This window comes from Eretmochelys imbricata, chromosome 2, assembly GCF_965152235.1.
Source record: "Eretmochelys imbricata isolate rEreImb1 chromosome 2, rEreImb1.hap1, whole genome shotgun sequence".
Classification (NCBI taxonomy): Eukaryota; Metazoa; Chordata; order Testudines; family Cheloniidae; genus Eretmochelys; species Eretmochelys imbricata.
The window spans coordinates 52,473,374-52,496,142 of NC_135573.1; the positions used below are offsets into that span (position 1 = coordinate 52,473,374).

The 22,769-nt window shown below is 45.1% G+C and overlaps 1 protein-coding gene across 5 annotated transcripts in view; it reads left to right on the top strand.

Moving 5' to 3' along the window:
- Positions 1–22,769, top strand: part of LOC144261028 (tumor protein D52) — a 191,929-nt gene that overhangs the window by 46,545 nt on the left and 122,615 nt on the right. For 3 of the 5 annotated variants that reach the window (XM_077810092.1, XM_077810093.1, XM_077810094.1), the window contains 2 exons: positions 7,308–7,356; positions 9,503–11,212. In XM_077810092.1, coding sequence (XP_077666218.1) covers positions 7,308–7,356; positions 9,503–9,619 — 166 coding nt within the window. In that variant the 3' untranslated portion in view covers positions 9,620–11,212. Of the gene's footprint in view, positions 1–4,770; positions 4,813–7,307; positions 7,357–9,502; positions 11,398–22,769 lie in introns of those variants that run through there. The other 2 variants (XM_077810091.1, XM_077810095.1) reach the window with 2 other exon arrangements.

Sequence of the window (22,769 nt, forward strand, 5' to 3'; positions counted from 1 at the left end):
GACCACAGTTGAAGGCAGCCTAGAAACCAGAACCGCCGTTGCCAACCCCAGCCTCCAAACAACCAGGGATTTGGTTCATCCAAACTGCCACGCCCTAGACAGACTTTTTGAAGATGCACCTGAGGATGACCAACCAGCCAACTGGATCCTTTCTTCCCCTTTTTTGGCATGTCTATCCCATTTATACCAGGCTTGGTCCCAAATCACCTCAGACCGTTGGGACCTTTGCATGGTAGAAATGGGATATTCTCTCCAACTCTTTCCCACCCCTTCTCTTCCCCCCCTCCCCCCCAATCCCTCTTCAGGAACCCTTCTCATGAGCAACTCCTTATGCAGGAGGTACAAACCCTCCTATCGGCAGGAGCTGTGGAGGAGGTTCTGCTGGAGTTCAGGGGCAAGGGGTCTTTACTCCTGAATACTGAAAGCACAGGGTGGCCTCAGACCCATCCTGGACCTGCACAACATCAACAGCTAAAGTTTCAGATGGTCTCTTGGCCACCATTATTCCTTCCCTGGATCCAGGAGATCGGCATACCCTCGACTTTTTGAAAGATGCATATTTCCATAATGCCACCCCAAAGGCACTTCCTAAGGTTTGTAGTGGGGGGCTTCTCACTACCAATTCACAGTGCTCCTGTTCAGCCTGTCATCGGCACCTTGGGTGTTCAAATGCATGTCAGTCATGGTCACTTTCCTGTGGAAAAGACTGGTTCAGGTATTCCCATATGTCGATGACTGGTCGGTGAAGGGACATTCCAAGACACAAGCAGATCAGCAGGTCAACCTGATAAGATCCACCTTCAACTCACTGGGCCTCCTGCTAAATATTCAAAAGTCAATGTTCACCCCTATTCAGAGAATAGAGTTCACGGGGGTGGTGCTAGACTCGAGGCAGGTCAGAACATGTCTACCTCAGTCCTGTTTTCAGCCCATACATGTACAAGACCTCGGGCAGTTTCCTATAGCCACAGCAAGGAGTTGTCTGAAACTCCTGGGACCCATGTTGTCATGCACATATGTGGTCCAGCATGCGAGGCTCAAACTCAGACCTCTCCAGGCTTGGCTGGCATTTGTGTATCGACCGAGCAAACAGTCTAGACAGGGCAGTCATGCTTCCACCAATGGTTCTCTAGTCTCTTCAGTGGTGGCTTGACCCTCACATGGTGTATACAGGTGTCGCATTCTCCAAACCATACCCCTTATTATGTCTGGCCACCGACACATCGGCAATGGGGTGGAGATCTCACCTCAGAGCACAGAACTCAAGGCCTCTGCTTTCCAGAGGAACCGCTGAGCGGTTTGTCTGGTATGTCAGATCTTCTGGCCTCATCTGGAGGGCAAAAGCATATCAGCCCTGACAGAAAACACAACAGTGATGTATTGTATCAACAGACAGGGTGGGCGTGCTCCTTTTCCCTGTGTGAGGAAGCCTGCAAGCTCTAGGAGTTCTGCATAACACTTGATCCTTCTGAAAGCTTCCTACCTCCCTGGATCTCAGAATGAGCTAGCAGATAATCTCAGCAGGTCTCTTTACAACCATGAGTGGCCCATTCACCTGGATGTAATAAACAATATCTTCCAATGGTGGGGTCTTCCCAGCGTTGACTTGTTTGCCCCAAGGAGCAACAGGAAGTGCCTAATTCTGCTCCTTCCTGAGCCACAGCCTGGGCTCACTGGCAGATGCATTCCTTCTTCCATGGAAGGACCAGCTCTTCTACACATTCTTCATCTCCCCTCCCCCCATATCACACTTGTTCACAAGGTCCTCCTCAAGATCCGGAGCAATGGGGCCTCTGTCACCCTGGTAACACCAGCCTGACCATGCCAGCTTTGGTACACCATGTTGCTGGAACTCTCGGTGGAGACTCCAATCACCCTGCCGCTAGTTCCAGATCTCATTACTCAACATCACGGCTGGCTCCAACACTGCAATCTCAAATCTCTCCACCTTGCTGCTTGGAAGCTGCGTAGTTGAATCCACTCAATCATGCATGGTCAAACCCCATTAGGGAAGTTCTTATGGGCAGCAGAAAACCATCGACAAACCTACTTAGCCAAATGGAAAAGATTATCTATTTGGTGTTCACAGAGCCATGTTCTTCTATCACAATCTTCAGTCCCCTTTTATCTTGGACCACCTACTAAAGTTGAAACAGCAGAGCGTGTCACACTCGTCGATAAAGGTTCACCTGGTCGCCATCTTGGCTTTTCACCCAGGAGAGTTGGGCCTCTCCATTTTCACTAACCCTATGGTGTAGTGGTTTCTTAAAGGGATAGATCGGCTATACCCTCAAATCCAGTGACCTACCCTGCCTTGGGACTTTAACAATGGTACTCTCAAGGCTGATAGGGCCTCCGTTCGAATCATTAGTGACATGCTCAACTACTTTACCTGTCTTCCAAAGTGGCCTAATCCTAGTCACTATAGCTTCAGCCAAGAAGGTGTCTGAGCTCATGGCCCTCACATCTGACCCTCCCATATACTACCTTCAATAAGGACACAGTGCGGCTTTGACCCCACATGGCGTTCCTCCCGAAGGTAGACTCCAACTTCCACACCAACAAAGACATATTTCTTCTAGTCTTTTTCCTGAAGCCCCATACCAACAGCCATGAGCAGAGACTTCACTCCCTGGATATTCAGTGGGCTTTGGCTTTTTATGTTGAACAAACAAAACTGTTCCGCAAGTCAAACCAGCAATTTGTTGTGGTGGCGGACAGGATGAAGGGCCTCTTGGTGTCCTCCCAGAGAATATTTTCTTGGATCGCATCCTGTATCCAGGTATGCTACGACCTGGCTAAGTGTAAGTCAAACTTGAAAACCAAAGTAACTTAACTGCTACTAATTCGAAAATATGCTTGATTTTAAATCTGTTGTCTGGGCTTTATCCTACAATAAGCAAATACTATCCTTGAGGGCCACTCCATTATACTCTAACTTTCCTGTATGTATATGTGGGTGGGTTTGTAGACTCAAGTACCAGGGAAGAGTCGGCATCCTTCTACTCAATTTTAAAAAATAAGACTCCCATCTCTAGAGGTGAGAGCCTCTTGCAGGGTCAGACAGGTGGCTGACCGCTGCTGGAAAAATGTAACTATTGAGTGCATTAGAAAATGTATTGAGCAGAAGCTTGGCATCCAGCAAAGTTGGATCTGTGCCAATATATCACATAATGGGACTCAATATAGAAGTGTCTCATCCTGAAGGCAGTGGACTCTAGGAATCTAATTATTAGAAGCTGGACCTCCTACAGGGACATGGGCGGCAGATGTACACAAGGTGAACAATAAATAAACACGACTGGAGCACAAACTAAACCTCAGCAAACTAGTAGCTGATACTGAGTTTGACTTGCAATATATCTTCAGTCACATCTTCAGTCACATGTTCAGTTAGCAATGTGTCCTGGCTTATCTTAAAGCTTTTTACCTCTTTGGTATCTAAACAAGTCCAGAAATCCTTACATTCTAAACCTATTCTGGAACCTTTTCATTCGTACCAAAGTGGCTCTATCATTGAGGCACTAATTTAGGGGAGACTGATTTGCCATCAAAATGAGATGACTAGCTACTGCCAGGGATAAGAACTCAATATGAAAGTATTGATTCAAGATTAAGCATTCCAGGTATGGTTGGAGGAGAAGCATGTCCAGCAAAACTGCTCTACCGAAGCTGGAATGGTGCTCAACTAGTACAGACTACACATCTACAGTAGTGTAGGGCTAGATGTTTGGGGGGTGGAAGAATTGAAAATGAGAATGCTGAGCTTTTCCTAGGAAGGATTAAATTGGCTCAAGTTATTACTTGCTATTGGGCCTGAGACACTCCTAATGACTCCTTCCTAATGAGCAGTTGTCCACCTCACCTAAACCATATCACTAACTAAGCTCATAGTGATGAGTTGGATGTATTGGCAGGGATTAGATTTAACAAGTATGAAGACTAAACTTGTCGTTCCTCAAAAACAAAGTTAAGGCTAGGGCTGGGCAAGAGACTGTCTTCCTGTCCCACAAACTTGAGCTTTCAAACTGTTTTCCTGTTCCACACTAGGACAAAGCAAAGGCCAAAATCAGAGCTGGGACTTGATTCTGGGTCTGTGACATCCCAGGTGAATGCCCTAACCACCAAGCTATTGGCTTTTCTGGGACGGTGGGGTGATATGTCCAACTATTTTGTTGGAAACTTCCCAACCAGCTGTAGCTGAAACTAGGCCTGTTGAGTTACTATGACTCTAATCCTAGTGAAAGGTAATGGACTGAAACTGAGCTGTTTCTAAATGGTGCTAGTGAACTAAAATTCAGCCTTGTAGTTTGCTACTCCATATGCAGGAGTCCCATTAATTTAGTGATAGTCTGAGAGAATTTATCCTTTAACATAAACATCATTCAAGGGGAGGGAATATGTGAATGATAGAGCTTTAGGCATTCACTTGACACTACCAGAATTGCAAATTTAGCATGTTTCTCACTGTCTGAAAACTTAATGGGTAGATTAAAGAAGGACACAGGAATTGTGTTGACGATGTAGAATGTACTTTTTTAACTGGCCTATTTTTAATGAAGTATTGCTACAGCTCTCGTTATGTTCTTTATGAATGTGTTTGTTTGAAACTGCCCTTGGGAAAACAGTTGTAGTATCAGAATCTTTCTCCCCATAATTGAAGAGGTCTCTTTACATGGAACCTGATGCAAAGGGTTTCTAAGCAAATTGCTTTTCATAATTGATCATAATTCTCTCTCTCTCTCTCCTTTTCTTAATGCTGACACTTAGTATACGCTCCATACAACATTCAATTAGCATGCCTGTTATGAGGTAATGTATGTATGTTTTAGTATGTAATCCAGCTATTGGATGTGTGTTGTCTCTTACTAATTGAACTGATCCTCTTTCCTTCCCCCATCCCACCCACATATGTAGAATTAAATACATGGAAACATCTTGGTTTTTAGAACAGATTTACTGTACTGACTTAGGATAAAGCATGTACTGACTGTTCTTGCAGAAAGTTATAGTCTTTACTTTCTTAGAAATGTTATGCTACCAAATGATTTCAAATTCAGAACTGTCTACAGCTCTTCTAAAATGAAGAGACTTACTCTCCTATAGGTTAATAAGAAAGTAAGTAGTTTGGCCTCTGACCTCAGTTTTTTCTCTTGCTGACTTTAAGTGCTTGCCTTGCCTCCCTCTTCCCCAAAAAGCTTGCTTTGATCAAAAGGCATGCAGATACAACTTCATATTGGTTGTTGTCCATTTCCCAAACCAAGGAGTGGTGCACATGCCTCCTGTATAAATGCATATCAGAGTAACTGAAAGATAAATGTGGGGCATCCTAAATGGACAATGAGCAAGGGAAAACTTAAGACCTTATCCCAAACCTAAAACTTCTAATGTTTTGCACCTTCTAAATAAGGTTGACTACACTACAAACACTAAGGCTGACTGCATCAGAAGTAAGAATTTCTTCATCTGGCAAAAAAGGCACAAGGTCACGCTGCAAGTTGGTGGCAATTGATATAGAATCCTTGGGTGACTTACTGACCCTACTGAAGTCAGTGTTTGCCATTTACTTCAGTGGGGACAAAATTTCACCCCTTGTCTTGACAAGCAAACCTAGGCTGCTACCACTAAATAACACCGCTTTTATCTTAGCGTATTGCGTTTTATCTTTTCATAGTTTAATAGTCTCTACCTGTGAGAGATCGAGGAGAATACTTATTACTGTTGATAGGGGCGGTCTCCAGAAGGACAGGGTAAATTATCTCCAGGGTAAATCTATCTTTAACTTTGAGACACACATACTATAATGAGTTGTCTTTATAGACAACTAGAGCAGTGGTTTTCAAACTGCAGGTTGTGACCCAGTACTGGGTCAGGTAATGTAAGGCACTGGGTTGTGGCGCAGTGCTCTGGTAAGCACTGCTGACCGGGCTGTTTAAGTCTCTTTGGTGCTGCTTGGCTACGGCAGGCAAGTTCCTACCTGTTCTGACACTACACTGCGCCCCAGAAGCGGCCAGCAGCAGGTCCGGCTTCTAGGCAGTGGGGGCCACAGGGCTCTGTGTGCTGCCCCCACCCTGAGCACCGACTCCACACTCCCATTGGCTGGTTTCTGGCCAATGGGAGCTGTGGGAGGGGCGGGGTGGTGCCTGCAGGTGAGAGTGCATGCACACCTCCACCTACGAGCTGGACCTGCTGCTGGCTGCTTCTAGAGCACAGCGCAGTCTGTGGTGCCAGGACATGCAAGAAGCCTGCCTTAGCACACCTGCTGACTGGGAGCTGCCTGAGGTAAGCCCGTGCCCCAATCCCTTGCCCCAGCTCAGAGCCCCACCCCAAACCTGGAGCCGCCTCCTGCACCCCAAACGCCTCATCCCAGGCCAGAGCCCCCTCTCACACCCCAAACTCCTCATCCCCAACTCTGCTGGGTCATGGGCATCAATGATTTTCTTCAACTGGGTTGCCAGAAAAAGTTTGAAAACCACTGCTTTAGAGTGACTGGATGTGGCTACGTTGTCTTACTGAACTAGTTAACTTTTCTAAGCCAACAACCATCAGCCTGTTTGAAGAGTCTATGAAAAGTGACTAATGACAAGTTAAATCTGGTATTCTACAGTACCTTACCCCTTAACTTTGTAACTCTGTCACTGAGTTCCAGGCAATAAGTAATTTCACTGAGAACTTCTCGTGGTTTTTTTATTCTGCTGTTAAGCAGTGTAAAGAGTGATTGCCTCAAAGGTGGTAATAAAATGAGCTTCTTGGCTTGCAGTTGAAAGTTCTATACAGGAGTTGTATTTGAAGCTCTTCAACTGTACAGTTTAGGTCTAAAGCAGCGGTCGGCAACCTTTCAGAAGTGGTGTGCCAAGTCTTCATTTATTCCAATTTAAGGTTTTGCATGCCAGTAATACATTCTAATGTTTTTAGAAGGTCTTCCTATGTCTTTAATATATAACTAAACTATTGTTGTATGTAAAGTAAATAAATTTTTTAAAATGTGTTAGAAGCTTCATTTAAAATTAAATTAAAATGCAGAGCCCCCCGGACCAGTGGCCAGGACCCGGGCAGTGTGAGTGCCACTGAAAATCAGCTTGTGTGCTGCCTTTAGCACGTGTGCCACAAGTTGCCTATCCCTGGGCTAAAGTAACTGTTTACAAAATGTGCAAAAGCTACTATCCAAAAGATATATTAATCTAACGGCTGTCAAAAGCATGTTAACATAGGACAGGGAAACATGGATGCATTGTCCCAAAACTAACCTAGTATTATGCTCATGTTCTCACTTTAAGAAACTAACCGCTGGCTTTTTTTCCCCATAGAAATTCTTCTACTTTCAAGTCATTTGAAGAAAAGGTTGAAAACTTAAAGGTAAATCTAACTAGCTGCCTCTGGAAACAGTTGTTTAATGGGAGACTTAAGCTGGGACTTTCGAAGGAATCAAAATGTGGTGCTCAAATCTCTTCCCTTAAAATTCAATGGCAGCTGGGCAACTAGCCTCTTAGGCTACTTTTGAAAATCCGAATGTAGTAATTTGACAAACAAGTAAACAAATGCTATGAAATGCAGGGATTTAGCCAACTGGCTTCATGCCAGAAAACCCCCAGTTAGGAAGACTGACTGCTCTCTGGTCTGCTTGTATGCTCAGAACGGCACAAATGGGCTGGATCATGCTGTTTTCAGTTCAAGGCAGTTGCACCTGTATTTCTCCTATATGGTCCAAAAAAGGTCACTCTTGCTGACTCCCCGCCATTACCTTTGGACGGAAACATGCATCTCTCTCCCTCCTGATCCCAAAATATTTCCACGCTGCACAGCTTTACAATTTAGTTGTAAATTCACCAGCAAAGTCAGATTGGCTAAGCAGGCCTGCTTTTACTTTTTTCTCCTCTGATGGTAAGCAATGTAATTGACCACAATTAAGTTAGCGCACAGCTTTCTAAGCAAGTACAATTTTTAAGGGAAAAACATTAGTGAGAGAACATATATAAAATAGTAAACCTACATGCAAATAGGCTTATCAGAGATCACCCCAATTCCAAGCAGAACTCTGGCCAGAGAACAGCCCTTCAAACCCCACCAAGAGGTTTTTCTGTGGTTACAAGTTGACAACTGGCTTGGTGCAGAACCAGCACACTATGAATAGAGTTGCTCTTTTATGCCATTTGGGCTTTGATCCTGGGAATAGGTAATTTGTAGACAAAGATTCCCATCCCAGGTCAAAGCTTCAGTAGATCAGGTCAGGAGGTGGATATTTGCATTCCCCTCCTCCCAAATATTTCCTAGGAAACCTACTCCATTAACAGCTCAGTCTTGTCTTAGCCCATTGTTTTAAAGTCTTCTTTGACACTTGTAAAACTTCTCAAAGTTTACATTAATCATGTCTTCCCAGACAAGTTAGACAGTCCCACAATAACACAAACTTGCATTTTTAATACAGTGAGGTTCTAAGATACTTCATTCAATAAAGGTTGTCCAGGAAACTGCCTTTCACACATAATAGAGAACCTGGTCTTTGTATATCCAGAATCTATACTGTTTTTAACTTTAGGGCTGAAAAGCTTTATATTCTAGCTTGCACTGGGAACGCAAACTCTTACATGTTACCATCAGAAAGTAAGGAATATAGCTGTGCAATTCTGTTGTAAAATGTACATGATCTTAGATTTCACTTTCAGGTAAGGAGGCTGAAGTTGATGCTGAGGCCTCAATAAGCAGAGATCAACATTGTGTGGCTGTTCAACTAACTTTTTGATATAAAGGCCTTCATATTATGGACCAGACTGCTCCTTGTACAGGAATTTGGGGTTCGGGAAAAGTACATAAAGAACTCCTTTCCCCTTTTAGCATCTTGTATAATGGCTTGTTGCAATCTGAGAGTTTAGGGACTTCTCCTTCCATGAACTCTGGGAATGCATCTCCCTAGAAGGGAGGTGGTAGAGGTATGTGGGAGTGATGTGGGGTAAGTGTGTTACACACCATCTGAAGGGGTGTAGCAGTGGAATTGCTGCACCAAAACACCAGAGCTTCAGGATGCGTCCTTGAGGCTGAATGTTTCTTAGAGGTCCTCCAAGGTGGTACATAACAAAAGCTAATCTTGTTTTAACTCAAAATGTTCCAAAACCTCTGTAGGATGTCTCAACTTGAAGTTGTACAATCTTCATAGAGCATATCTGAATATAGGCTGTTGCAACAATCTGGTCAGGAGTATTTTTGCAGTACTAAAGGCCAAGGGAGACTCATGTGTTAAGCCAATGATTGGAGGGTTGCAACATTTCCTTCAGAGTATCTCCACCTAGCTTCTTCCACCAAGTGGCACTGAGTGCTGCTTCTACCACAAGTATTGTAGAGGCAATCTGATCCTGGAAAAACTGTTTGGGGGAATTTATCCTGTGGAGCCAATCTTAACATTAAGGCATTGTTTATTGCAAAACTTGTTTGTTAAAATACCTGGCTATCTAACTGTATTTGCAGTTATCCTTTCTGAAGGGTTTATCTAAAACTATCTGTATTTTAGTCTAAAGTTGGAGGAGCCAAGCCTGCTGGAGGTGACTTTGGAGAAGTCTTAAACTCAGCTGCCAATGCTAGTGCCACAGAAACTATTACAGAACAGATACAGGAGGAGACCCAGTGAGATTCCTGCCTTTGTCCTGCTACCCACTGCCAGATGCTACAAGCAAACTCTAAGCACATTTGTAATGTTCTTCACTGTCAGTTTCCACCAGATGTGCTTTTACTTAAGCACTTAGCTTTATATCAATTTGATAAAATAGCTTGTTTATGGGTTTAAAATATTTTTGGAACTAAAGTAGATTGTATCAGCCTGGCTTTCTGGGGGGGAAGGGATATTTTTATGCTTTTCAAGTACTTAAAGGATATATCCCTGATTTTAAAGGCAATCTCTAAAATATTGTTTTGAAAAACTTTAGACAAACTTTATGCTGTACATATAGTATGTGGATTAATAACTTTCTTTTGGATGCTGTGATTATTAGCAATTGTCTTCACTTATAAGAATTGTCATTCTACTTTTACTGCCAAACTGAAGGCTAACTTCACTCCTTTGGTGGCTTCAGTGCAACAGTTCCCTAAATTGGACATCACACTTGGAAGATTACTCTAAGCTGCAGAAAAAGGATTTCTGCTTCAACATTATAAATAACATAGTTATAGCAGGTTTCCACAAGTGTATAGTAATCTACTGTAGTCAAAATAGGAGTCCTAAACTGGATTTGGTGCACATGGGGCAAAGGACATAATCCTAACTAGCATTCAGACTTACTGACTTCTCTGTGGGTCCTATGACTAGAGTTAATGTCCGAAGTGTGGGTTTCTCGGAGTACTTCAAATGAAAGTGAGATGGCTAATGCTGCTGCTCTAGTATCTGAGCTAGTTTATTTACCCAGTACACTATTGTGAGTTCTTCACTTGATGCTTTAACTCCTGAATTATTCTGCTGTGATAAAATGGCAGTCTTGTAATAATGGTCTCCAATGGTGCTGATTCTAAAACTTCTATTCTAGTATTAATATTGAATCTTACACTATAAAACATGGAGTAGAGATGAAATGTGAACACATTCGTACAGCTTAGAATGTAGGAATATGGCTTTATGAACTTGGCCTTGAATGGCTGCAAAAAATATTTCTAACAAGTCATTACTGATTAATAATTCCAAGACCGTTATGGGAAGTTTTTCAAAACCTTTCACCATGCTGTAATAAACTTGCACAGCATTTGCAGGCAAGAACCATTGCTCTAGGAGGTGGTGGACCTTCTAGATGCTCAAACTCTTTCATGCTCTCAAGACTCTTGTAGTCCTACTCTTTGTTAGAGGCTTGAAAATTAGCAATACTGTTTGCACCACTGGAGACTCCACTCCTGCTTAACCATTGAGATCCACTCTTGAAACTTTACCCATTTCAAAGCCTACAGCAGACCTTGTGAGAGGGCTACGTTGCTTTACATATTGACTATATCCACTTTATGTACTTTAGAAGTTGCTTGTATTATGTACATGTCTGGCACATGTTGGTCATTATCAAATTGTAACTTATGCCAAATGTCTCATCACTGAGCTTGGAATGAACTGGAAGCAATTAAAAAAACTAACTGCAAAAATTTGTCTTATGCATGTCAAATTCCAAAACTGCTACACAATTTTCTTTAGACACCATTGTACTGCATTTCTGACAAGCGCTTTGATAGCACTTCACTGCTAGTGAATATGCTCAGTTACATGTGAGCAGCTTAATAAAATCTTATACATGAGCATTGCCATTCTCATTAACAGCACAGCTGTAAATGCAGACATTATGAAAACTCCTCTTTGGAAAAGTCATAGCTACCTCTAGGCCTAAGCTTTTTTAAAATCAATTTGAAAGGACTGAATTCACATACGAAATATTCATATGCCTAATCCTCTTTTCGGTGATGTGATGAAACACCTGAATCCTGCCCAAATGTAAACTGAGCTAGCCGTGTAGGATAAGATGAACAGATACACCTTGGAATCCTTAGGGCTTGTCTACACTGGCAATTTACAGCACTGCAACTTTCTTGCTCAGAGGGGTGAAACCCGCATGAGCACAGCAAGTTTCAGTGCTGTAAAGCACCAGTATAGACAGTGCACCAGTGCTGGGAGCTCTCCCCCTTATGGAGGTGTGTGTGTGTCTTCTTTTTTAAGAGCCCTGGGAGTGCTCTCTCCCAGCGCTCTGCCACGACCACACAAGCCACGTTAAAGCGCTGGCACGGTGCCAGCGTAGACTAGCCCTTGGGCAGTAAAATTCCACTTAAAACATTGGAAAGAAATCAGAGGAGCCGTTTCAGTTGACACATCTAGGGAATGTTTTCCCACTAGTGTGAAATGCGATTAGCAGCTCCATCGAAGATGTCTTCAGTACCTGAATCCTGTCAACTGAGACTTCTCCTCCCAGAGCCTTGACTTGAAATGGCTGAAGCCATCCTGGGCATCTAATTTTCTAGAACCACAACCTAGTCAAGATCCTAAGCCAATTAATAGTTACTCCCTGCTTTTGAGAGAAGTTTTTATGCCCACTTGGTATCCAGGGCACCTTTTGTTGGAAATGGGACCTATCTGCAAAGCTGGACCTTTGTGCTAAAGATAAATGCAATGGTTTGTAATTGTCTGCTAGATTTAGTAGCTGATCTCCTAACTTGATATCTCTATACCTATTCTACCTGTACTGCTACTCATTACTCAGTTCTTAAACTTTCACTACCTGCTTCCTTCTTTATTACTTAATTTACCCATTTCCTGTGTCTCCTTTCACTTTCCAGTCTTTAAATGAGACTTATCAAATACAATATGCTTACTGTCCAGTCCAGTGACCTTTGTACTAAACTGCTGCTTTTACTTTGTCATGGATTTTTAGATAGCATTATGACAGTAAAGGTATCTAACTTTCTTAGTTATAACAATCTTTACTTTCTTTACAGAAGCCAGACAACCGGTATAGAGATACTCTCAGTCTGGTCTATTGTAGGTATTTAGCCCTAGACACTATCTCTATTAGTTTGTTTGAAAAGATGGAGTTTGTAAAACAGCTATTTTACAAATACTTAATTTTTATACAAGATTCATTTTCACAGATAATCAGTACCTAGAATGCACCTATATTTCCTGGCCTAAGCTTCCCTATGTATGTCTCCTTACTGAAACTGCTCTTCTGATTCCTTTTTAACTGCCATTACAATAGAACCTTAGAGTTACAAATAACTGGGGAATGAAGGTCAATGCTGAAATGTTTAACTCTAAACAAAACATTATGGTTACTCTTTCAAAAATTTACAATTGAACATTGACTTAATATGCCTCTGAAACTTTACAGAAGAAAAAATACTGCTTTTTTTTTTTTTAGATTACATTTAAGAGTACTGTATTATATTTTTTTTTTTGGAGGGGGTTGTCTCTGCTGCTGCCTGATTGCATACTTCTGGTTCTAAATGGGGCATGTGATTAGCTAGCTAGTTTGTAGTTCTAGTGGTCATAACTCATTCACCTCAAGATTTATTTATTAAAGTCCTTTTCCTGTTTCTCATAGATATCTTGACTTCTCTTAAACTCACCTGCTGCTAGACTGAGCCTTCAGCTTGCATTTTGTGTCTAACTTAGCTTTAGAGTAGTGGGATCTTTTCCTTCTTTGTGCAGGCCAAGTCTCCCTGATGGTTCACAGGCTAGGATTTCACAGCCAATGTGTCAAAAAATTAAACAGGAAGGCTTGTCAGTGCTGTCTAGGCCTTGACACACTTGAGGAGGTCCTTCACTGACAAAGCCTCCGAATTGTACTATTGTGGCAGCTAGTCGTTTAGGACTATCTACGCAGTTTTAGAGGGAGCAGGATCAAGCCTCCTAGGCCCAGCTGACAGAGGCAGGCTCCTGCTCTGAAAAATATCTGTTCTGACAGCAGTTTGAAGTTGTGGCTTGTGCCCTGGAGCCCACCTAGGCTTGAGAACCAAACCTCCACCTTAACCTACTAGCCTAAGTAAGTCTATTGATCGAGCCCGGGCCTATTCCTTCCTTCCCAACTGCGGTACAGATAGTCTCTTCGCCAAAACCCAAGGGCTTGAGCAGCCGTCCTGACAGTGATTCAATTGTCAGCCGCTGCCAGCTGGTTCCCAGCCTGCCAGGCCTCTTGGCAGATTCAGCCTGTCCCTCAGGAGACTTGCACTTCCAGGGAAGCAGGTGCCTTGTTCGAGGACAGTAACGGGGCCCTGGGTGTGACAGCCCAGCCTGGCGGCGGTCTGAGCAGCGCCTGCGGGGACGGCCTGGCCCTGGGCCTTCGCCCCGAGCGAGGGGCAGCGAGTCTCTCACTTCGTCCCACCCCCACCCCGGGCCGCTCCTGGCAGCGAAGCCCTTACAGCGCCCGCGAGGCTGACGCTGACCGGCCGATTCCGCACGAACAGGGATCCCCGCGAACGGGGGGGCCCTTCAGCCAGGCTCCTCGGGCTGGAGCCCCCGCCTCCTGTCCCCGGGCGGGACACGTGACGGTGGGGAACTTCCCGCCCCCGCCCTCAGGAGAGGTGGGCCCCAAGCAGCAGGGGCTGTTCCCCCTCCAGCGCCTTTTCTCTCTTCCCCAGAAGCCCCCCGCCCTTAGGCGAACGCCGCCTCCCGGAGCCGACCAAGATGGCGGCGGAGTTCATGCGCGCGAGGCGGCGCTCTCGGATACCCCCGCGCTACTCTATGGTTGCCCGCGAGTCCGCCGCCTGTGCGTGACCGGGCGCAGGAAGGGTCAGAGGTCACGCCCCGCCCTCCCGACGGACGCGCTATGGCGACGCGGAGCTGGAGCCGCGCCGCCTCGTGGAGCCGGACCTGGCAGCTGCTGGGTGCGGCCAGGCGGGGCAGCAGCCATGGAACCGGCGACTCGCCCCCGGAGCCGGAGAAGCGGCCGAGCGGCCTCACCAGCGCCTTGGGCGCCGGCCCGTGGCAGGTGAGAACGCAAAGAGGGGGCGGTACGAAGCGGAGGGATCTAAATGGCGAGCGCAGAGGAAGCCGCGCTGTATCACGTGACAAGGGGTGAAGGCGCTAGTGGCGAGTGGTTGTCACCTGACGCGGAGCGAGGGGCGGGGCCTAAGTCGTAGCGCTACCCAGTGCGTGCGCCGCAGGGAGTCCTCGAGGGAGCGCTCACGCAGCGCCCCCTACTGTGCGTGGGGCGGGCCTGGCAGCTGGCGCTGGGCGCGTTCGCAGGGGCGTGGCGGGCTTCCCTGCTGCGGGCTCAACACGATTTAGTGCAACACGAGTGAAAAGCCCTGCTTAGATGAGCGCAGGCGCGTGTGAACCCTGTTTTAGCGGGGAAGTAGAGCTTGCGGGGGGGGCTTCAGGGGAGGGTGACCCCGGCTTGATACGTGTCATGTGCTAGCCTGCAGCTGACCTGGGTTTGCAGGTGCAGGGCTCCTCCCCTCCCCTCCCCCCCCCCCCCCCCCCCCCGCTGTTGGTGTGTCACTGGTGTTACTAGTTTTGCCCTTACTTTGGGGTATGTTCATTTGTTAGGGTCACTCTTTTGGGGGCGGGGGGGGGAAGTTCTGTAATTCTATCAATGTACTGCCTGCGTCATTTGTGTTCTCCTATGGAGCTCTACTTCTCCCTTTGGCAACTTCCCTCCCAATGGAGCTATCCTGCAGGATCTAATTTCCCCAGGGCTGGGTTCCTCCAGCCTCAGAATCAGATGAACACACACACACATGCATTAACAGAGCATGTCTGAGGGAAACGGGTTAATCAGCACTCCCAAGCTGACCCCTTGTATGTCGCTGGACTGGGTCGAGCAGCACTTTCAATCTGCCACCCTCATGTGTCCCAGGTTCAGCCCTTTCCCCACTTTCATGTTACAATTGTTTTGGTAGTAACCCACTTGATGTGCAAATCCCACAGGATATTTGGGTGCTGCAGGAGAGCCAAACAAACAAAACAGTTATAATATTAAATCAAACTTACAATTGACTAGGAAAGTCAGGTTTAGAAAACTAAACTTGCCACAGAAGGCTATGCCTAGAGAGAGCAAGAGCTGGGTTCTCACCACTCCATGAAGCTTGAATCAATCGGGGGGGTCCCAGGTGGTGGTTGTGGTGGTAACTGAGGGTCCAGAGTGCTGGAGACAGGCAGAGCCCCCAGCATGATCAGTCAGGAGAAAATGAAGTCCCAATGGAACTGATGCAGATGTTGGATCCGGCCATCAGAACACTTACTTGAGCATGGGTAGGGGTTTTTCCTAGAGAAACAACAATGGTTCAAGGGAGAACACTAGATTTGTTTATGGGTAAACTGATGGCCCAAGGGAGTATACCAAAGTTGTTTTGTTCAGACTAGACAATAGGAACTGTTCATTCCTGGCTATGGGTGGTGTACCTTCAAGGGAGCTCATAATGCAATTAGGCAGCTTCAGTAATTTGGATACCAATAAAGGATTTATTACTAGAATTGGTCTGACAACTACTGAGCTGGGTATGTGCAGGCATGGGGTTATTAACATCTGGAGCAGAGATCCCCCATCATGTAGTGCTTTCCTGCTTTTCTGGTCCCAGACTTCAGTGCTATCTTGCCTTGGAATCTCTGTTCTCTATTCTGTCTGCTAATGGGGTGCCTCCCTGTCCCATCTTTGATGCAAATGAGGCTAGGGGAGTTTCCTTAATTCTGTAACCCTTGTTGGAGTGCAGGTGTGTGTGTGTTTAGGTGTGTCTCCCACTGCCTTTTCATTGCTTTTTGTAAGTCTTTCTTCTGATCGGCTTTGGTTCAAGTAGAGGCTGGGAGGGTGTCCTTCATGAGTCAGACAGGTTTGATACTATGCTCTGGTTCCCCAAGAATGCGGAGCTGACAGGTAACACCTGGCCCCAGGTGCAGGGCTCCCCCCGCCCCATCTGTCTTGGGTATGTCACTGGACCCCAGGTGCAGGGCTGTCCTCTTTCCCCCTTTCCCCCTGCTTTCTGTGTGTCACTGGTCTCCAGGTGCACAGCTTCCCACACTGTCAGTGTGTCACTGGGCCCCCATGTAGCCCCCACTGCCCCGGCAGTGTGTTCCTGGGCCCAAGTGAAGGCCCCTTCCCCCCGCCTACCGTCAGCGTGTCACTGGGCCATAGGTGCAGGGTTTCTGTTCTTAGGAAGAATGTGAGGTTTAGATTTTCTTTCTTTTAGCAAATTCTGGATCCTGTTCATTTGACCAGTAAACAAAATAAGATTAATGTAAGAGAAAATCATATTAAAATTCATAATGGAATAATCAAATCCGCTTTCAAGTCACGTGTTTTTCCTTCTGAGATCAGAGAGTCAGTTTCTCCTTGGCCAAGTTCACCCTACTACCAACATGTAATAAAGTAAGAGCTTTTCATGCCTGTGGAAAAAAAAGTTGAAGCTTGCATGGGTATCTTTTTAAAGGGATTCTATCAACATGAAATCTAACCAATTTAAAAATAAAAATAAAAGTACAAGTAGTTTTATATACTGCGATTGAGTACCCTGCCAATTATTGTTAAATAGGCGAATGTGGTAAAATATTTTTCTCTACCATGTTGTTGTGTAATAGATCCAGGCAAACAAAGGGTGAACTGACAGACAGTTGCAGGAAACTGGCTGTTAGTGTGATTATTTATTATTTGTATTAGCATAGCATGGAACCCTACATGATTGTTGTTAAATGCACAAAGTAAAATATTGGGGAAAATAGGGATTTTTTTTCTTTTATTGGTTTAAATTATAGTAATCGAAGATGTCATATGTAACAAAAATAGGTGAAGCATTTTTTGATAGGTGTATGGCTTTTTAAAATTGTCTAATTTGTTAATGTGAATTTCAGTTTTACATACCTATTTTTTTAATTACAATGTTTGATATACAAACACTGGAGCAGTTCTTTTAAGTTCTGATTCTGCAAGCAGACGTATGTGGGCTGGTTTCAGTGGGTCCTGCTAGGATGCAGCTATCCGATTTTAGGATTGGGACCTCATATGTCAAGCTGAGCCTTAATTCTAGTGGTTAGATATCTTTTTTTTTTTTTTATGTCCTAGCTAAACTGATGTGAATTCCTAATGTTGATTATCTAAATGGGTTTAACTCTTGCTTGTATCCCTTTATTGACTTAGTATATGTAAGTAAGGGTTAAACCAGTTCAGTGTGTCTCCGTTAGGGATTTACACTAGTTTTAACTGGATACCTTGGTTTAAAAATCAATCTAGTTAAGATGGTGAATTTTTCTAGTATAGAAAAGATTAAAGTTAACTTTGCCCTCTGCAAAAATAGCCCATGCTATAAAAAGCCTTCCGCTTACACAGGCTATTGGGAAAGAGTATCCTCATTAATTGAAGGCAGACTGTGGCCTCAGGGCCTCTAAGAATAATGGGATGCGGCAGCCATTTTTGAAAGAGGGTGAATTCCCCTGAAGATTTGATGCACCAATTCTGCAAACAGGTAAACTTACAAACAGGCAAAAAATCACATTTAATCCTAGATATTTATTTTCAAAACCTACCTACTGTAGTAGATCTATGCAAGGGTCACCTCTTCACTGGTTGTTGTGTTGATACATAATCTTGTTTTTATAAATACACATTGATAACAAAAGGTTAGAAACCCTGCAGGAGCCCAACTTCAAACACTCTTTTAAAAATGTATTACACAAAACGAAACAAAGTTTACGTAGAAAAATCAAAGGGCATAAAAGATAACAACTCCGTGGAAATGTCACACTGGAAGACCAGCTACCTGTGAAACAAACCAATCCAGAAATTGACGCCACATTTTAAATCGATTTCAGAATGCAACCTTAGCTATAGAGTTATGGCAAGTGTCTCCATTATACATATATAATTGCAATATATGGAACATGATTCATTATATGCAGTCAGATATTCGATAATGTATAACAGAAATCTGTTTTGCCTCTGTAAACTGAATATCATCAGAATAGACCTAATCTATCAGTAAGATATTTGCCATGGGCTAGAATTGCTTCCAGTGCAGTCAGTAACAAAATTTCATTGACTTCACAGGGGCCCAGATCAGTTACAAGTTGTGTCTGTAATAAAACTAAGCAATAGAAAATATCTGAATTCTATACTGAGTACATTAGCTTGTCTCGCTGCTTGGTATGGGACACAGCGAAGAATGCCAATCTCAGGTCAGACTGCCAAAATACAGGGCGTGTACCCCATATGGGAGGTTTACTCTATCATAAGATTTCACCAAGCCAGTAACAAATGTGTGCTTCAAAAATATTGTACTAGAATCATAGAATCATAGAATATCAGGGTTGGAAGGGACCCCAGAAGGTCATCTAGTCCAACCCCCTGCTCGAAGCAGGACCAATTCCCTGTTAAATCATCCCAGCCAGGGCTTTGTCAAGCCTGACCTTAAAAACCTCTAAGGAAGGAGATTCTACCACCTCCCTAGGTAACACATTCCAGTGTTTCACCACCCTCATAGTGAAAAAGTTTTTCCTAATATCCAATCTAAACCTCCCCCACTGCAACTTGAGACCATTACTCCTCGTTCTGTCATCTGCTACCATTGAGAACAGTCTAGAGACATCTTCTTTGGAACCCCCTTTCAGGGAGTTGAAAGCAGCTATCAAATCCCCCCTCATTCTTCTCTTCTGCAGACTAAACAATCCCAGCTCCCTCAGCCTCTCCTCATAAGTCATGTGTTCTAGACCCCTAATCATTTTTGTTGCCCTTCGCTGGACTCTCTCCAATTTATCCACATCCTTCTTGTAGTGTGGGGCCCAAAACTGGACACAGTACTCCAGATGAGGCCTCACCAATGTCGAATAGAGGGGAACGATCACGTCCCTCGATCTGCTCGCTATGCCCCTACTTATACATCCCAAAATGCCATTGGCCTTCTTGGCAACAAGGGCACACTGCTGACTCATATCCAGCTTCTCGTCCACTGTCACCCCTAGGTCCTTTTCCGCAGAACTGCTGCCTAGCCGTTCGGCCCCTAGTCTGTAGCGGTGCATTGGATTCTTCCGTCCTAAGTGCAGGACCCTGCACTTATCCTTATTGAACCTCATCAGATTTCTTTTGGCCCAATCCTCCAATTTGTCTAGGTCCTTCTGTATCCTATCCCTCCCCTCCAGCGTATCTACCACTCCTCCCAGTTTAGTATCATCCGCAAATTTGCTGAGAGTGCAATCTACACCATCCTCCAGATCATTTATGAAGATATTGAACAAAACCGGCCCCAGGACCGATCCCTGGGGCACTCCACTTGACACCGGCTGCCAACTAGACATGGAGCCATTGATCACTACCTGTTGAGCCCGACAATCTAGCCAGTTTTCTACCCACCTTATAGTGCATTCATCCAGCCCATACTTCCTTAACTTGCTGACAAGTTATTCCTACCCACCTTTCTACCTACCTTCCCTTCCAGGAATCGGGGGTGGGGAGTCATGTGGTTTCGGGTATATCAGACACCTGCAAGTCATAGGCTGATATGCAAGATGGCACCCCTGGGCAGATAGCTCCCCAGCATCCATCTTCCCCTTCCCAGCAGTTCAGAGTGGGGTGAGGCTGAGTTTCTCATTAGGGCACTGCCTGTGAATTTTACTGGTGAGGGCTCTGCCATCTTTCATACTGGTCACTGGTAAACATTTCTAACGGGTGTCTCTACCCCTTCTACGGACATGGTCCACCTCCCTCTGCAGTGGCTTCTGGTAGCACTGACACTAGACCGAAGGAGATCTTGCACTCAAGCACAAGGACTCAGCTTTCTACCCACCTTATAGTGCGTTCATCCAGCCCATACTTCCTTAACTTGCTTCACTAGTTATTGTGAAACCACAGACAATCCCTCTCAGGCCCTCTAGCTCCTCATGTATCACCCAAACAAACCAGACTTCAGTGATAAAGGATTATTAAAACCAGAAATCACACCTATATTGGGTTCTTCAGTTCCAGAGAACAGGCACTCATCCCAGGCCAGAGTATACTTCAGATCTTACCCAAAAGCCACGCTGGTAGCCAATCCTCTAGCAAACTAAAAACTAACAGTTTAATATAAAAAGAGAGAGGAGAGTTATTAAATGGTTAAGCTGAATTATAAATTACAGTTGATTTCAGAATCTTTAGATCAGGCTAATAACAGTGATGTTAAATCTGATAACTTGTAATAAGGCTCTCTGGTTCATCCTAAATATTGGGGTCCTCAGTCCATTGTTCAAAGCTCCCTTTTTTAGAAATTGCAGTCCAAAGATGAGCAGGAAAGAGGCAAGGAGATGTGTCAGTCTCCAAGTTATACCACCAGTTTATGTGCATGGAAAAATACTGGCTCAAACCATGGAGTCTTGATCACATGTTCTACTGCTGAGTCACTGGCCAGACTCCTGTTGAGTCCCCCATTGTCCATATGCTCTCTGAGGCGTCCTTGGGAGGAGCCCACGGGAACAGTTGATTCTTCTTAATGGCCCAGCAACACGTGGCTGGCTAGTCTTGATGTAAATGGTTCGGGTGGGTGTTATCCAGTAACACAACATGTTTATTAACAAGAAAAGGAGTACTTGTGGCACCTTAGAGACTAACCAATTTATTTGAGGAGGTGGGGCTAGAGGTGGAGGAGGGGCTGGAGCTGGGCTGCGACTGGGGCCAGAGCTGGGCTGAGGGTGGAGTGGGGCTGCATCTGGTGTCAGAGCTGGGCTGAGGACATGAAGCGTACATCCGCTGTAGCTCATGAAAGCTTATGCTCAAATAAATTGGTTAGTCTCTAAGGTGCCACAAGTACTCCTTTTCTTTTTGCGAATACAGACTAACACGGCTGTTACTCTGAAACCTGTTTAGTAACAAGCGCACAGAACAATTTCATAACTTCATACACAATGGTGGTATACACATTTGAACAGGATAATAATACTTAGCAGATTATAACTTTTCCAATGATACCTTACAAGACATACTTTGTACAAATTTATTGTGATTGTGCAACAGTGGTGATAATAGTAATATAAACATGGTCACCTTCCTTTTTATACAGTGTCACACAACTATAAAAGCTTATTAATATAACTGACCAAATATATATCTCTGTGTGGGCCAGGTTGTGTCCAGGGCATAGGCAGAAACAGGGCACTTCAAGCATCTCCCTCCCCTTTGGACCTCAGCAGGAACCAGGCACGGTGAGAGTCCTTGTGCTTGAGTGCAAGATCTCCTTCGGTCTAGTGTCAGTGCTACCAGAAGCCACTGCAGAGGGAGGTGGACCATGTCCGTGGAAGGGGTAGAGACACCCGTTAGAAATGTTTACCAGTGACCAGTATGAAAGATGGCAGAGCCCTCACCAGTAAAATTCACAGGCAGTGCCCTAATGAGAAACTCAGCCTCACCCCACTCTGAACTGCTGGGAAGGGGAAGATGGATGCTGGGGAGCTATCTGCCCAGGGGTGCCATCTTGCATATCAGCCTATGACTTGCAGGTGTCTGATATACCTGAAACCACATGACTCCCACCCTGCCCCCCCCCCGATTCCTGGAAGGGAAGGAGCTTTTCCTCTCTCCTCTTCCATCCCCGAGCCTTCTGACTGTTGGGAATGTGTGGGCGCTGGCCATTAATTACATAAATGTTTGGGAGCTGGTTCAAGGATGGGTTGGTTCTCCTATGTACAGAAGCCAGTTTGGATCAGGGTATTTCTTCACTACAGTTATCTCAAGTTCTCTACACTCAAGTTACTTCTCTTGAGTTATCCTACCTTGAGTGAGAGCAGCCACTCCGTGAAATAACACTCATGTTGTTGCGGTCATACTGGCACTGTACTTACTCGTGTGGTGCTAAAACTTGGGCTGCAAATGGAACCGGGGGCAGAATGGGGGATGTTGGAGGAGGTGGGGCTGGAGCTGGGCTGCGACTGGGGCCAGAGCTGGGCTGGGGGTGGAGTGGGGCTGCATCTGGGGTCAGAGCTGGGCTGAGGACAGAGTAGGGGATGGGGTGGAACTGTGGCTGGGGGCAGAGCTGTGGTTGGGTGACACTCCCATTGGAGCTGGCCTGGGCCCCACCATGCACCTCCCTGCCCGAACATTCCTCTGTGCCTCCCTGTGGGTCGCGCCCCACAGTTTGGGGACCACTACCTTAGGTGGGCAGCACAAAGAGGAAGATGTTTATTCCCCATCTCCACTATGTAGCCATGTAAGGACCAGGCATATCCTGGCCCGCAGTGAACTGTCTATGAGAGGGTGTGAAGTTTATGGGTAGTTTTACAATTTTATGGAGGAATGGTAGCGAAGCCACACTTAACCACAATTCTCTGACACAACCTTAACCGGGCAAAAGAATTGGAGTATCTGCTAAAT